The 14,759-nt window shown below is 44.7% G+C and overlaps 1 protein-coding gene across 1 annotated transcript in view; it reads left to right on the top strand.

Annotated features, from left to right (window-relative positions):
* The window catches only part of LOC139320751 (maestro heat-like repeat family member 5), a 66,133-nt gene that overhangs the window by 33,167 nt on the left and 18,207 nt on the right, over nucleotides 1–14,759 (top strand). Inside the window, exons 13-21 of the mRNA XM_070949186.1 lie at nucleotides 89–224; nucleotides 860–955; nucleotides 2,398–2,502; nucleotides 3,871–4,006; nucleotides 4,206–4,321; nucleotides 4,770–4,919; nucleotides 6,334–6,491; nucleotides 6,583–6,718; nucleotides 14,120–14,310. Coding sequence (XP_070805287.1) covers nucleotides 89–224; nucleotides 860–955; nucleotides 2,398–2,502; nucleotides 3,871–4,006; nucleotides 4,206–4,321; nucleotides 4,770–4,919; nucleotides 6,334–6,491; nucleotides 6,583–6,718; nucleotides 14,120–14,310 — 1,224 coding nt within the window. The remainder of the gene's footprint in view (nucleotides 1–88; nucleotides 225–859; nucleotides 956–2,397; nucleotides 2,503–3,870; nucleotides 4,007–4,205; nucleotides 4,322–4,769; nucleotides 4,920–6,333; nucleotides 6,492–6,582; nucleotides 6,719–14,119; nucleotides 14,311–14,759) is intronic.

Genomic DNA, 14,759 nt, shown 5'->3' with positions numbered 1-14,759 from the left:
TGAAAGCGAGGCTGTAATCCATTGGGCAAAGTCATGTTTCATCATTTCTTGTGGCAGCTAAATCTTAGGTGTGTTTCCGTTCCATCAGCCACCTGAAGCCTCTTCTTGAGCCAGAGAAGAAATCCAGCCTCCTTCATGCTTCTTTCAAAAGTGTCTTTTGCCTGGCCCCAATGGAGATCCTGGAAAGACAGTCTTGCGTGGATGAGAAGACATCGGATATAAAGGTGAATCCTTTGAGTATCTTATCCAAGCCCTCTTTATTTCCCAGACTGAGTTTTTATTTCTGGATGATAGTTACCACAGAGGTTATGACTCTGCTTTGATAATCTGGCCTAACAAGATGCAAATCTATGCATAAGCGTCCAGATTTATTTTCCAACTTTACATAGAATTATTTCAAAAAGTACAGAAGAGCAGGAAAAAGGGGGAAAACAGAGTTGGTTATGGAGATACCTTTGGCTAAGTACTGTATGGGAGGACGATGATTTCTGGGGTGTGGGAGATGAGTGCCCTCTGTCTTTTCCCAAGGACTCGTGGACTTGCTGGGTGCTGCTTGGCCCCAGTCTGAACATCTCAGTGCCCAAGTTATTCCCTGCTATTATGGGGAGCAACCTCACTCACGAAAAGTCCTGGTCTCGACTGAATAAATGAATTGACCTGGCAGGGAGAGAAGGGTGAAAGCAAAGGGTTTGTTCACGTGTAGGAAAAAGGGGGTTGCAGCTGCCAGTGATTCTGTCCCGAGGAGCTCTCCAGGGTGCAGGAGGCTTCCTTGGGTTGTACCCCTGCACACGATTCATCTTGTTTGCCCACCCGGGACAGTTCCCATGGCCTTAGTCTCACTGGCCCACTTGTGCCTCAGGCCTTCTACCAGCAGACTGTCAGCTGCTTCGAGGAGATGCTGCAAGCTCTGCTGTTGGAGAACCCACAGCCCAGCGAACTCAAGCACATGATGGAGGTAGGCAGAGAGAAAAGCTGGCATCTGAAGGGTAACTCTCTCGAGGGGGTCAGAGCCCCTTCAGAGCATTCCTGACATAGGTGTGGGGAGATTTCTTCGGGAGTCACTTGGTTTGCATTAGCCTGGGTGTGTATTTTTAGATTGTATTTTTTCCATCTCTGTTATTTTAGTGAGATGGCAGCTGCGTAAATTGATGCCAGTTAATCCATCTGCCAATCTTACAGGCAGTGGGAACGACTGCTACCGGCACAGAGTTATGGGTCCCTTTTTAAGCCGTATAGAATAGGAGGCTGCTGCCTCTGCCTCTCCTGGCACTGGTCACCCCACCTGATGAACTAAATGATTCCTGAGGTATTAGGAAAGAGGCGTTTCTCTGAGTTTTCTGACCATTAGTCGCTCCAGAGAAAACCAGATTGGGCCTATAAAATCTGTGAAATCAGGTTTAACTCTATTCTTCTTAGGGCATTCTAAGGAAATCCGCCCTCTTGTATCAGCAATTTACTGTCAGAAAGGAGGTCAGGGCACTTCCCTCAAGTCCAAAGAGCAGGTGTCAAGCAGCTGGCCAGGCGTGGAGGCAGGCATCTCAGCAGTCCAGTGTCCACTTTGAGTGGCTGCCACTGGCAAGGATTTGGGTATGAAGGAGGGAAGGAATTCCTGCTCCTTGCAGAATGCCTTTGAGAGTCTAGTCAAGTGTTTACCACCCTTCACTTTTTAATTAGTACCTCGGGATTTTTGCAATGTTTGAAAGAACTAGCATTTGACCAAACCTCATTTGCAGAACACCACGGGAAAGCGAAATGATATTGGTGACATTCTTCATACCTGCATCAGAATAGCCTCACTAAGATATACAAGCTCCAGAATCCTTGGGGGGACCCGGTATATTTCGGGCACTCGTTACCTTACCAGTTCCGTGGAGTCAAAGCGCATCCCAAGGCCAGCTCTAGGCAGGTTGGACCCAAAGCACAATCATATTCTGGCACCTTCTGGTTTTGTTGCCAATTTCAAAAAGACACCCTCTTGTTTCTTTTTTTCTTCAGGTTTTTGAGCTTTATTCTTAAGATTTTCAGCCCAGGATAAATTTTTTTCTTGGAATGTTCACCTTATTTACAATGCAAAATTACATTCCGCTCTCAAAAGGATATACCATTGATGCTTTTCTGGTTTTTTAAAATTTATTTATTTATTAAATTTATTTGCGCCCATCTTGTTTTGAAGCAAATCTGGGCAGCTTGCAGCATTAGCAACATTAAAATTATAAAAGTTAAATATTTGTAAAGCAATAAAAATGAAAATGGTTTTATTGGTTTTTTTGGAAGCTTTTTTTCAATTTTGCCATCCCCCAAAATGTGTACCTCTAAGCCAGGGCCTGTTCTTTCTTGAGCTGGTCCTGCATGCTTCATGTAACGGCCACATTTTTGTGCCTGCCTTTCCTTCGATAGCTCATAGAACCATGGATGGTATCAAAGTTAGATCATGTACGTGAGAGAGCTGTGGAGACAGCAATGAAGCTCTTGAAATTTGTAGCTGATCGCTTCCACCTCGATGTGAGTATCCGTAAATTGAGCCGCTTACCTTCCTAATTGGAGCTTCCTCTCCTTAAGAGGCTCAGGGTTTTCCTCAGTACGGTACAGGACACAGATACAAGGACAAAAGCCTAGCTTAGATAGGTGGGCATCCTTTTAAAGTTACCACTTGATGGGACCTCAGAGGTGGCCTTCCCCATGGCTGCCCCAGCCCACACCATCATATCCACAGGACCCCTATTCTGCCTTCTAGAGCAGGGGTCCCCGATCCATAGTCCTGCACCGGTCTGCGGCATACCAGTAACCGGTCCCCGCCAACAAGCGAAGCCCCATCTACGAGATGCAGGCAGCACGTGAAACCACGCCCCCTCCAGACTTGGGAAAAACCTCTCTCCACAGATCTGGTCCCTGGGGCCCCAAAGGTTGGGGGCCACTGTTCTTGAGGGCTGTGAAGACCTGGCTCTTTCCCAATCATTGCACTAGGATGGGGCTTTAGCCAGGAAGGTCTGGGGCCTAGGGAGAAGGGCCCTTTCGGTTTTAGCTGTGCATTTGTGGATTTTTGAGGGCCACCTAGAATCGTTATAACAGATAGGTGGCCATATAAAATAAATGGAGTGGCCATTCGGGTACTGGCTCTGACAAGCAGGGGTCACTCCTTGAAAGAGCAGCAGGGTACCCGTCTTGACAGAGAAGGCAGATCAGCTGCCATTCCAGTCTGGGCCCTTAGGAAAAGATAGGAGGGTTGGGGCCAACCTCACATGGAGGAGCAAGATGTTCCAGAGGGCAGGAGCCACCGCAGAGAAGGCCCTCCTTCTTGGATCCCACCAGCCAGAACAATCAGGCTGATGGGATCCACAGCATGCCCTCTCTGCTGGCCCAAGTGAGACCGGCCAACCCCAGTGAGATGAGACAGTCCCTTAAGTAACCTGGACCCATGCCATGAAGGGCTTTAAAGGGGATCACCAACACCTTGGAAGCAGACTGGTAACCGATGCAGCTGGCGGAGCAGTGATGTTACTCATGCCATCCTACACGTCATCTTGCCCTTTGAGCCCAGCCTCTCCACTGTGCCCCTAGAAAGCTTGCCAGGTGGTGCCATCAAGAAGGCAAAGTGGCTAGCCTGATTTCAGGAAGGCTACAGTGCCAGTCTTCCCCTCCAAGCCCACCTGTGGGCGTGGGGTTTTAGCTTTTCTCCTGCCAACCCAACAGCTCAGAAGTCTTGTCTAAAGACTTTCAGTATGGCGCATGGTAGGTGTGTGGGACGCACTTTCGGAAGGTTCCGAGTTTGTCTGACAAGAGCAGGAATCGGCCTCGCACAGGAGTCGGCTAAGAAACATCCAGGACCCCCTTCAGTCTCAATTATTCCCACATCTCCCTGTTGTTTCTTAGCTCTCTCGGGAATTTAACAAGTTGGCCCACCTGGCAGCCCTTTTGATTGGCCTGTGCAATGACCGGATGCCATGCATTAGTTCTTTTGCCGTGCAAGGAGTCAGCTGTCTCTATGAGATCTTACTGCACCGTAAAGGTGAGGCCTATCATACTAGACATCTCTTTCTCTGCTGCTGCTGCTGCTACTCAGAGGGAACCTGAGTGAGGCAGATTCCACAGCTGGTCTTTTGGGGCTCTGGGAGGAAAGAGATGAGCTGAGGGAGCACCAAGAACCCAACTGGCCAGTCCTGAACGACATACGTGATTGTAACGACAGCTACTCTCTTCTGCTCTAGGTCTGAGGACAAGCAAGCAGAAGAAGCGGAAGTGGCCGATGAAGAGGAGCGTGAAATGCCAGGAAGAAGACAGCCCTGCTGGTCAAACACCGGGCAGCAGTTGGCAGATAGCAACGGTACTGTGGCTGCCTTCAAGGGGTGCGAACTAGTCCTCCACTTATGACCACAATTGGGACCAGAATTTCCATCCATTACAGTCATAATTTGAGTCAGGTCTGATTTTACGACACTTTGTACAGAAGTCATTAAGTGAAACACCACGTTCATTAAGCAATAGCAGCTTCCCCAATGGGCGTTCTTTTGCTGGAAATAGGCAGAAATGGTCCCAAATTGCACTACACTACACTACAACCAGTTGTAAATCTTGTCAGGGTTGGATTTACCCATCTCAAGCCTCGTTTAGCCTGCAGGCTCTTCCCTGTCCTCTCCTGCCTAGCCTTCTGAATCTCTTGCAGAAGAAACTCTCCAGGAAGGGGCCAGGGCTGCTTGGGGGCTCTCTGGCCCTGTCCATTTGGGGAAAAGGATGTGATGGATGCCTGCCAAACCTTGTGCTCCTCTTTGTAGCATTGCGGTGACCAGCTCTTCTCCGTTCAGTTGACCAACCTCCTGCTCTCCGTTCTGGACTATTTGAGAGGCTCCGGTCCAGAAGTCCTGGTGGCAGCAGAAGAGGTCCTCAGTGCAGTTCTGCAGAACCATGCGATGAAGGTGGAAAGGGTGAGGAGTTTCAGCTGCAGCATCCATCCTCTCCCTCAGATTGTTCCTGCTACTTAAAATGCAGCATTTGTTTCTTGGTTGCTTGCTCTGAGTTTAGAGTCCTCTCCGACCGTGACTGACTCCAAGCAGGTCTGATCTCACACTGTTCCCACCACCTGGGTGAACAAAAAGAAGTCCTTGTCTTTCTGGACTCTTCTACTCTGAGCAGCCCTGGGCTCTGCTCAGTTGTAAAGGATTCAGGTCACAGGAAATGTGTTCCCAGGCCCTATGCTACGGCAGGATCAGCACTTCCTCCAGAATGAAGCTCACCTGGGGATGGTCCAGATCCTGCCATAGCACAGGACCTGTAAAGGGGGGTGTCAGGGGCAGAAAGAGACTAGAAGTTGCCAGGGCTGAGGCCTCCTTATGCCTCTCCCTCACCTCTACCCTGCCCTAGCTCTCCAATGCCACTGGTGGTACATTCCAAGCGGGTGGGCCGGCAGAGCAGCCATGGCAGCAAACAGCCTTTGGGTAGGCACCCTGTTAACACGCAGCATAATCCCCTGGGTGATCCTGGCTGGACAGCCCTCAGCTGGTGAAGAAGCAGGTAGGTGAATTGCCCATGCTTTGCATCTGGAACCCAACAGAAGCTCGTGCCTCTAGGCTGTGACCCAAGCAGCTGCATTCAGGGAGAGTCTGGAAGAAAATATGACAAAAGCATCAGTTTAGCCTGGAAAGATGGATGGAGGAAGGAAGAAAGAAACTTGAGAGGCTCCCTTGACCTTCTTGGGTACCAGAGGGAGGGAAAGAGAAGTCCTGCCAACCTTTCGAGAGTTTGTTATAAGCCCCTCCCTCAATAAAGGTTTTTTTGTTTAAATTTGATTTATATGCCGCCCTTCTCCGGAGACTCAGGGCAGCTTACAATGCGTTAAGCAATAGCCTTCATACTTTTGTATATTTTTACAAAGTCAGATTATTGCCCCCACAAACTGGGTCCTCAATTTACCTACCTTAGAAAAGATGGAAGGCTGAGTCAACCTTGTTTGTGGTCACTCCTTCCTCAACTGGCCTGCCTGGAAAAGCTGAAGCAGCCTTGATTGCTGTGCTTCTGGGTCCTGTTTATTGTTTTCATTGCATTTGTTTTCATCTTCTTTGCAAATGTGGTAAACCACCTGGTGCCCTCTGAAGTAGAGCAGGACACCAAAGGCTGCCGGACTGACTAATGGTGAACAAAGAGTCCCAGCAAGCCTGTGTCCTGTGCAGCATGAGAGAATGTCCATCCCTCAACTAACCCCGCCATGAAAAGAAGGCAGAAATGGGTTAGGTTCCCCAAGCACGGGGAGGCCGAATGTTGTGATCCTTGCAGCCAACATAGAGATCTACAAGCTTTTTTGGGGGGGGGCAGCTAAACTCAATGTTTCTTCTATGGCTGCAGGTCAACGATGTAGTTGCAGGCATCTACATGTGCTTGCAGCCAGGTCAGGCTTCCTGCTGGACCCGGAAGGTAGTGCTGAGGGCTCTAACCTTGATGATCCCATGCCGCCTGGAGGAAGTCATCCAAAGCTGCTTATCCTATTCCATACCCCTCAACAGGTAGGGCCCCTACATCGCCTCACAAGCTCCACCTCTCCTCTGAGACTCCTCCCTATTTGCAACTTTCACTCTCGTATTGCTGATTTCCCAGGCAGGCCAATGAGCTCTGGACAGCCATGGCTTCCAGCTCCAAGGTGGCTGTGCAAATCCTGCACCTCTTACTGAAGAATCTGCAGGTGAAGGACCTTTCTGGGGACAGAGAAGACAGCACAACCACGTCACTGGCGGTAGGTGACATCCCACCCGGAGTCACGGGTCCTAGTCTCTCTTCTGAACTGCGCTCTCTCTCTCTCTCTCTCTCTCGCTCCCCTCCTCCTCCTCCTCCCTCTCTCTCCCTCCCTCTCTCCCTCTATTTCTCTGTCTCCCTGTCTCACCCCCCTCCTCTCCCTCCCTCCCTCTCCCTCTCTCTCGCTCTCTTGCTCACTCGCTTTCTCCCTTCCTCTCTCTCCCTCTCCCCTCCTCCCCCTCTCTCTCCCTCCCTCTCTCTCTCTCTCACACACACACTCTCTCTCCCTCCCTCTCTCTTATTGCTTTTCTCATGGGGTAAAGGCAACAATTATTTTACCATTACCCTTTGTTCTGAACCCTGCCTAGACGCCGTCTCAGTTGAGCTGGTAACTAAATCTCATCCTTAAAATACAATAAATGCCCTCCTTTGCCAGTCCTTTGCCAATCAGCACATTTTACATTGCAGATGGTGCCGCTTGCATCTCGCTTAGATAGGCATGTGCAGGGGAGGCTCCAGGATCTGGCCAAAGGTGCCCTGGGTGGGTGGGGGTGTCCTCCAGGCCTTTTCTCCGAGCTCCATTAAGGGGCTCCCCTTACCCAGAGCAGAAAGTTGCCTGTCCCCTCTGCGATCTGCAGCCTGCCTGCCTTTTGCCCCTATCAAAGCTTCTCCAGGGCACAACAGTCTCCCGCCCTGCTACACAAAGTCCTGGTGATAATGAAGATCACTCGCACTTGTCCCCATTGGGATGACAGCCTTGCCTGCCCTCCAAGTCATGGCTCCCGGCAGCTGACCGTTATGTAGCGCTATGACTTGCAAGCTGGTGCAGCCAGGTGCAGCCAAGGGTTCATTGCCCTCCCCTTTCTGAAACCTTTTTAATGCTTTTTTTAAAAAAAGTTAAGAAATGCACAGGACTAGAACAAAGAGAGTGATAATAGTAACCTATAATATAACCATGTATTATATAACCTATATATTATGTAACTTGTACTATATAGTATATAAACATAACTTATAAAATAATAGGGTTTCCTGCCTGAGCAGGGGGCTGGACTAGAAGACCTTCAAGATCCCTTCCAACTCTGCTATTCTACTCCAAGGGTGTCAAACTCAAGGCCTAAGGGCTGGATCTGGCCCATATGGTGCTTAGATCTGGCCCGCAGGCTTGCCCTGGAAACAGTGAAGGACTGGCCCGTGGTGCCTCTGCCAGAGAAAACGGAGCTCGGGAGGGCCATGCACAGCTCTCCCGAGCTCCATTTTTGCTGGCAGAAGGTTGCAAACGGAGCTCAGAAGCCCAATTTCGCTGGCAGAGCATTCAGGCCACCACAGGCGCCCCCAACACGAATGACGATGACCTGGTCATGCTCACCTTGGCCATGCCCTCCACCCCCCCACTCCCAAGGTCAAACAGAACCCTGATGTGACCCTCAATGAAATCGAGTTTGACACCTCTGTTCTATTCTATTCTATTCTATTCTATTCTATTCTATTCTATTCTATTCTATTCTATTCTATTCTATTCTATTATTCTATTCTATTCTATTCTATTCTATTCTATTCTATTCTATTCTATTCTAATCTACTCTACTCTATTCTATTCTTCTATTCTATTCTACTCTACTCTAAACGCAAATAAAAAGCAGCAAAAAGGAGGAAACTATATATGCATATTAGAAATCCATTCAATATGGAACAATACAAAAGTTTCTAAATCTGCATTAAAGAAAATAAATAATAGTACATTATTGTTACAAAATGTCATAGCATTTATACCAAAGGAGAATTTATTATCTCAATTTTTGGTTATAGATAAGATTGCTTTTTCAAAACTAAATAAATTATGCATCTCAGGAGTGCTATTATTTTTTACTTTTCTCAAAATAATTCTCTTAGAAGCACTTTGGAATTGATACAAACGTAATTCCTCAAAAAGTCAAACCCAAAAGTTTTGGAACATAATTTAACATTAACATTAAAGGATTTCCCCATAAATCTATTATGTATGTTAAAATATGATAGATTGAGAACACTTTGTTTAAAAAAAATATTTATTATAGCTTGAGTAGCAAAGAAAGCAAATATAGAAAAAACAACCAATGAAAACAGTAAACCAGGCATGATCGTAAGCAGCAGGTCTCCTGGCCTGGGAATCTGTGCCAAGGCCTCCTGGCCAGGGCTGCCACCTGCTATGCCAAGAGGCCAGAAGAAGTCCCAGATGACTCACCAGCTCTGACTGATCTCCCAGTTGGATTTACAGATGGCAGAACACAGAAAGCCCACTGCCATTCAGCTTTGCCAGGGTCGAGCCAAAGCCAATTCTTCCCCATCCAAGGCCAACATCTTCCTGGCACTGGAAACCACTCACAGTCCAAGTAAACCACTCACATATCTACTGAAAACACCTCTGAATCATAATTCTGTGTAGGGTGACTTCAAAATCAGGGTCCGCTAGACCAGACTAAGAAAGCGACACCAGGTAGATCAGGGCTATTTCTGCTGGGACACCTACGGCAACAGATTCCTGTCACTTCAACTGTGCTTGCCCCCCACACACCCACACACCTGGCTCTTACTTTATCTTTGGATGAATCGGGTGGAGCAGTGGGGAAATCCATTTGCCTTCGTTACCGGTTCAGGAACAGGAGTGCGCTACGCACGTGCGTACCTTCTGCACATGCACAGAGGGTAAAAAACGGGACCTAATGACGTCCTGATGGGTGGGCGGAGCCTCCCACTGCTGGCACTACCGTTTTGCACAAGCTGGATAGATCTGGCCAGATTTCACCACTGGGGTGGGGCCTGTCAGAGACATTTCCTCAAGTTTCATCAAGGTGCAAGACCCTCTGATCTTGATATAGGCAGACCTTGACTTACAACTATTCATTTAGTGACAGTTCGAAGTTACAACGGCACAGAAAAAAAATGACATGACTTTTTCATACTTACAACCATTGCTGCATCCCCCTGGTCACGTGATCAAAATGTGGACATTTGGCAACTAGCATGTATTTATGACAGTTGCAGTGTTCCAGGGTCATGTGAACGCCTCTTGCAACCTTCTGACAAGCAAAGTCATTGGCAAAGCCAGATTCACTTTAACAACCATGATTCAATTAACCATCTCTTCCCGATTACATAAACCACACCCACTAGAGCCGGAGATATTAGGGTCCCCTCTCTCTTTTCTTTTTTTTCAAAAAGTTTTTTTTATTTTTTTTTTCCAAACATACAAATTACATCTTTTCAGAACAGAGCTTTGATCCGGTCATCAATTTGTTCAATTTTTTGTCAGCTTTAACCAAATTTTATCTATTCTATTTTGCCATAACACTTATTTCTTAATCTTAAATCACAATATCCAACTAATACCATTTTTAAAAAAATTAACACATATTTACTTAATTCAAACAGTTACCCTTCTATTAACCCACCTTAAATCTTAATTCAAGTAATAACTCATAATACAGTTCAATACAGTTCAAACATATTTATATTTCATAATGCACATTAAATCTTTATTCCATAATTACTTTATCAAATTTAAATCTTATCTTTAATCTTAAAAATATAGCAATTTAACATTTAAACATAGTTCTTAATTCAAATAATGCTATTTAATGCAATTTCCCAATTATCCCAAATTCTACCTATTAAACCATATCATTTATATAACACCAATTAAGTAATGTTTGTTTAAAAATCATAATCATATATTGTTTCAATTTTGTTTTCTTTTTTACTTAAGTAAAGAATATTCAAATTATTACAATTGTTATACATATTTAAGCAATATCCCAATTATTGTAGCTCAATTTTCTAATTTAACCTTTCCTTTTATACTTCCATTGTTAATCCCAGTGTACTCATTTTTATTCCATTGTTAAACCCAGTGTAATCTTTATTTCTTTCACTGCTAATCCCAGTGTAATCATCTTTATTTTTCTCACTGTTAATCCCAGTGTAATCATCTTTGTTCTACTGTTAATCCCAGTGCAATTATCTTTATTTTTCTCACTATTAATCCCAGCATAATCATCTTTCACTTTTATATATATATTATTAAAAGTATTCAAATTATAACAATTGTTATAGGTATTTAAACAATATCCCAATTATTATACCATCAATTTTCTCAAGTAGTACCTTCTAACATCTTAATAAAAAATTGGTTCATTATGTTCATTGCTATATTTTCTTTTAGTATAGTCTAATTTACATATATTTTAGCTTCAATCTCTATTTCATTTCTAAATGTCTGTAACATATTTCTTCTCATATTTATTAATCTCAGTATAGTCATTTTATAAATCCAAGTCCTGGACTTTTTAATTTCCTCAATATTTTCCAACCTTTTATTCTTTTAACATTCACTATTAACCCCCATGTAATCATCATATTATTATTAATCTCAATATAATCATCATTATGTTATTGTTAATCTCAATATAATCTCTAGAGACCTCCTTTTTATTATTGCTATTCACCTGTTCAATTATTTATTCATGTTTATCACAATGTCTTTATCTTCTTTATTTTCCACTTCTATGTCTTATTTCTCCATCTTCATTTTCTTGTCCACTCATGTATACTCCATTTCAATTTTTATATCGACTTTTTGTCCTTTATGCCACATTATAGTTATTGCTCTTATTTCCATTCTCCAAGTCAAATAATTATTCCAATTATACAAGTTCCATTGTGTTCCCTTCTATTCCTTTTTTTATTCCTCCAAAAGTCAAACCTCTTGTAGACAAGAAAATCCTCCTCCACAAATTCTCACGGTTGTTATCTGTGAAGTCCACAATTTTGCAAAATAAAGAACCAAGTTGCAAAATTCCTTTTTACTCCAGATGGTGTCTCTCTACAATCCACAATTTCCAATTGCTTAACAAGTATCCATTTTGTTGCAATTACATCATGATCTTACTTAGCTTCTCTTTTTCTTTTTCAGTTTAAAAATATTAAATCACATTTAAAGTCCAGTCCAAATTTAAGTAGCTCTTCTCACTTCTTTTTTCCTTTTTTCCCCTTTTAATTATATATCACTTTTTTTTTCTTTTTAAAGCTTATTATCCATTCTTTTTGTTTTTCTTGCAGTTTAAAAAAAGGGGGGGAAGGATCTCTTTATTTCTTTCCAATCCTTTGATCATATCTAATTATTTAAGTTTCCAAATAGTTTATTCAAAAGTCAATTTTCAATTGGGTTTTTATATCTTCAAAGTTACATTTCAAAATGTTCTTTGCCCCCATCTTTCTTAGCCGCTATTACATATTAAGGATCTTATAATTGTAAGATGTTTCTCTTGTTGTTATTCAAGCCTGAGTTGGCTGTCACTCACCCAGCTTCAAAAAAACTCCGTTCCATTTCTTTCTTCTCTCCAGCTCTACACTTAGTCCGGTTGTCCCAGCTTTGTGGCAGCCACCATGGCTGCCGCCCCCCGCCACCGCCTCACAGAGAGTTCCCTCTGACCTCCGAGGAACTTGTCTTTTCCTCTCGGTCGTCCGAGGCACCTCTCTTTCTTCCCTATCCCTACAGGACAGTTCCAGTCTGAAGACCCATCGGCAGCGGTTCGTCAGCTGGGGTTTTTGCGGCGCTCATCCGAGCCTGCTACTTCCCCGACTGTCTTGCCGCGACGCCAACCGGAAATCTCCTCACCTCTCTTACTGGGGTCCATCTAGTGCAGTGGTTCTCAACCTTTCTAATGCCGCGACCCTTTAATACAGTTCCTCATGTTGTGGTGACCCCAAACTAAGGGTGGGTTCTAAAAATTTTTACTACCGGTTCTGTGGTCATGGCTTATTTTGTGGGTGTGGCTTGGAGGTCATGTGACTGGGTGGGCGTGGCTAGCTGGTCATGTGACCGGGTGGCCATGGCTATATGTATAGGGACTACTCAGAGGGCTGAAAAAAGTCATTTCTGACAGGTCCTCGCACTTTTGACTGGTCTTCACACTTCTGACCATCCTCACATTTATGTCTGTGCAGCATTCTTAACAACCATGTCACTCATTTCACAACTGCTTCTCTTCAACATGGTATAAGATAGGGCAAAAAACGTAAAATGTGAGGACAGTCGTAAATTCGAGGACTGGTCAAAAGCGCGAGGACCAGTCAAAAATAACTTTTTCAGCCCTCTGAGTAGTCCATATGCATAAAAGGATACAGCAATAGAGAGGGATGAAGGAAGGGAAGGGAAATTAGAGTAGGAGTGAAGGTAAGAGAGGGAGGAAGAGAGGAGGAGAAAGAGAAAGAGAAAGAAAGAGGAAGTAGGGAGAAGAAGAAGAGGGGGGGAAGAGAAAGTAAGAAAGAAAGAAAAGACAGAGGTGGTAGGTTTGAGGAGAAAGATTGCTGTACAATAAAAAAGATGAAAGGGAAGAAAGCCAACCCCAAACAAATATTAAGATATTAAGATAAAGAATGAATGTTAAACTTTAAAGAATAAAAGAGAACAAATAGCAATAAATAGCAATAATTAGAAACACACATACAAACATACAACGTATTTTCTTTGAACAGAGTATTTGGCTGGTTCACAAATTTAAACAGTTGTAGGAGGTTAGCACCCACCCCTTTCCTAGAAGAATGAAATATTTTGGGAAATATTAAAAAGGCAGAATATTATATTTCCCTACCTGGATGAGAAATGGAGAAGCATATTTTACAGACAAAGCAGCTCCCACCTTCCTGCCCCCCACCCTTTGTTAATGGGCCAGAGGCAGAAAGTCAATCCTTTGTCAAAGGACATTTGCAACACAATAGCAACAGAAACTAACACAATGGGCCCCATCAAGCCATGTGATCCTGTCCACCATTAAACCAAGCAGTCTCCATGTTTCCAGTGTCTTTTTCCCCACTTGGAGCAGAACCCAGAAGGATATTTCTTCCAACACAGTATTTAGTCATTTCAATTAAATTTACAAATTTACTCCGTGGTGGCTCCCTCCCTGTGGAACATCACCCCTGCAGAGATTAGACTGGCTCCCACTTTGACACTTTCAAAAGGCCCTGAAGACCTGGCTCTAATAACGGGACTGGGGAATCCAGAGCAGGATGGAGCCCATCCAGTGGTTCATTTGAATGCTTGCTGTTTTTATTCTTTTTATATTGGGTTCTTTATTGTTTTTAAAACAACCATAGTCACTGAGAGCGAATGGGCAGCCATGTAACTCTTCTAAATAAATAACAACTGCGGTGAGGAAGGGCGTAAAATGGGGGGCAAATTTTACTTAACAACTGTCTTGCTTAGCAACAGAAATGTTGGCATCAATTCTGGTCGTAAGTCAAGGACCAGCTGTAATGGCCTTCCCCATGTCCCTCGGGGGAGGGGGGGCAAGGATAAAAAGGAGTCGCTGCCCAGGAGCCTCCTTCTCTGAGGGTGGCATCTCCCTGTACTCCCTGCCAGGCCATGAATGTCATCTACGAGACCTTCCACATCCCCGGCTATCGGGCAGCCCTGGGCGAGATGCACCTTCAGCTCTTCATACCTCTGCTGAAGCAGGTCCTTTACGTGATGCAGCTGGATTTGCCAGAGGCTTTGAAAACCAGGCAGGACCTCATTCTGAGGGAAAACCCCACAGCACTCACCTTCCAGAGGTACCAAAAGGAAGAGAGTCACACCTCTCAGCACCAGGTGACCCCTAACTCATCCCCCCTCCCCCAGACAGAGCAGGATCCACAAGGGCAGGTGGGGCTTTGACCTTCAGGACAGCATGCCATCTCCCTGCCCCCCAGAAACCTCCCTGCTGGGCCTAGTCATGGAAAACAAACCTAGGAAGCCCAGTTGCTTTTGAAAAACACCTTTGGCAGAATATAAAAAGCTAAAACTATGGATGGAAATTAATAATAACATCAGTACTAAAACATCTAACATTAGGGTCATTAGCCAATCCTAGTCCAAAAAGACAATTCAGGGAGTGCTGCAGCTAGGAATAAAAGTCAGGGCCAGCTTTGGCTCCTGCACTGAAGAAAGGCCAAGAAAAGAGCCGGTCTTCACCCTGCCAGACAAAATGTTTGTGCTTGCAGCCCTGCCAGGTAGGACAGGA

The sequence above is a fragment of the Pituophis catenifer genome, unplaced genomic scaffold, assembly GCF_029215685.1.
Source record: "Pituophis catenifer annectens isolate HBS135680 unplaced genomic scaffold, rPitCat1.0.hap2 SCAF_8, whole genome shotgun sequence".
NCBI lineage: Eukaryota > Metazoa > Chordata > Lepidosauria > Squamata > Colubridae > Pituophis > Pituophis catenifer.
Note: the sequence above shows the minus strand (reverse complement) of the source record. Positions and strands in the feature narration are given on the sequence as shown.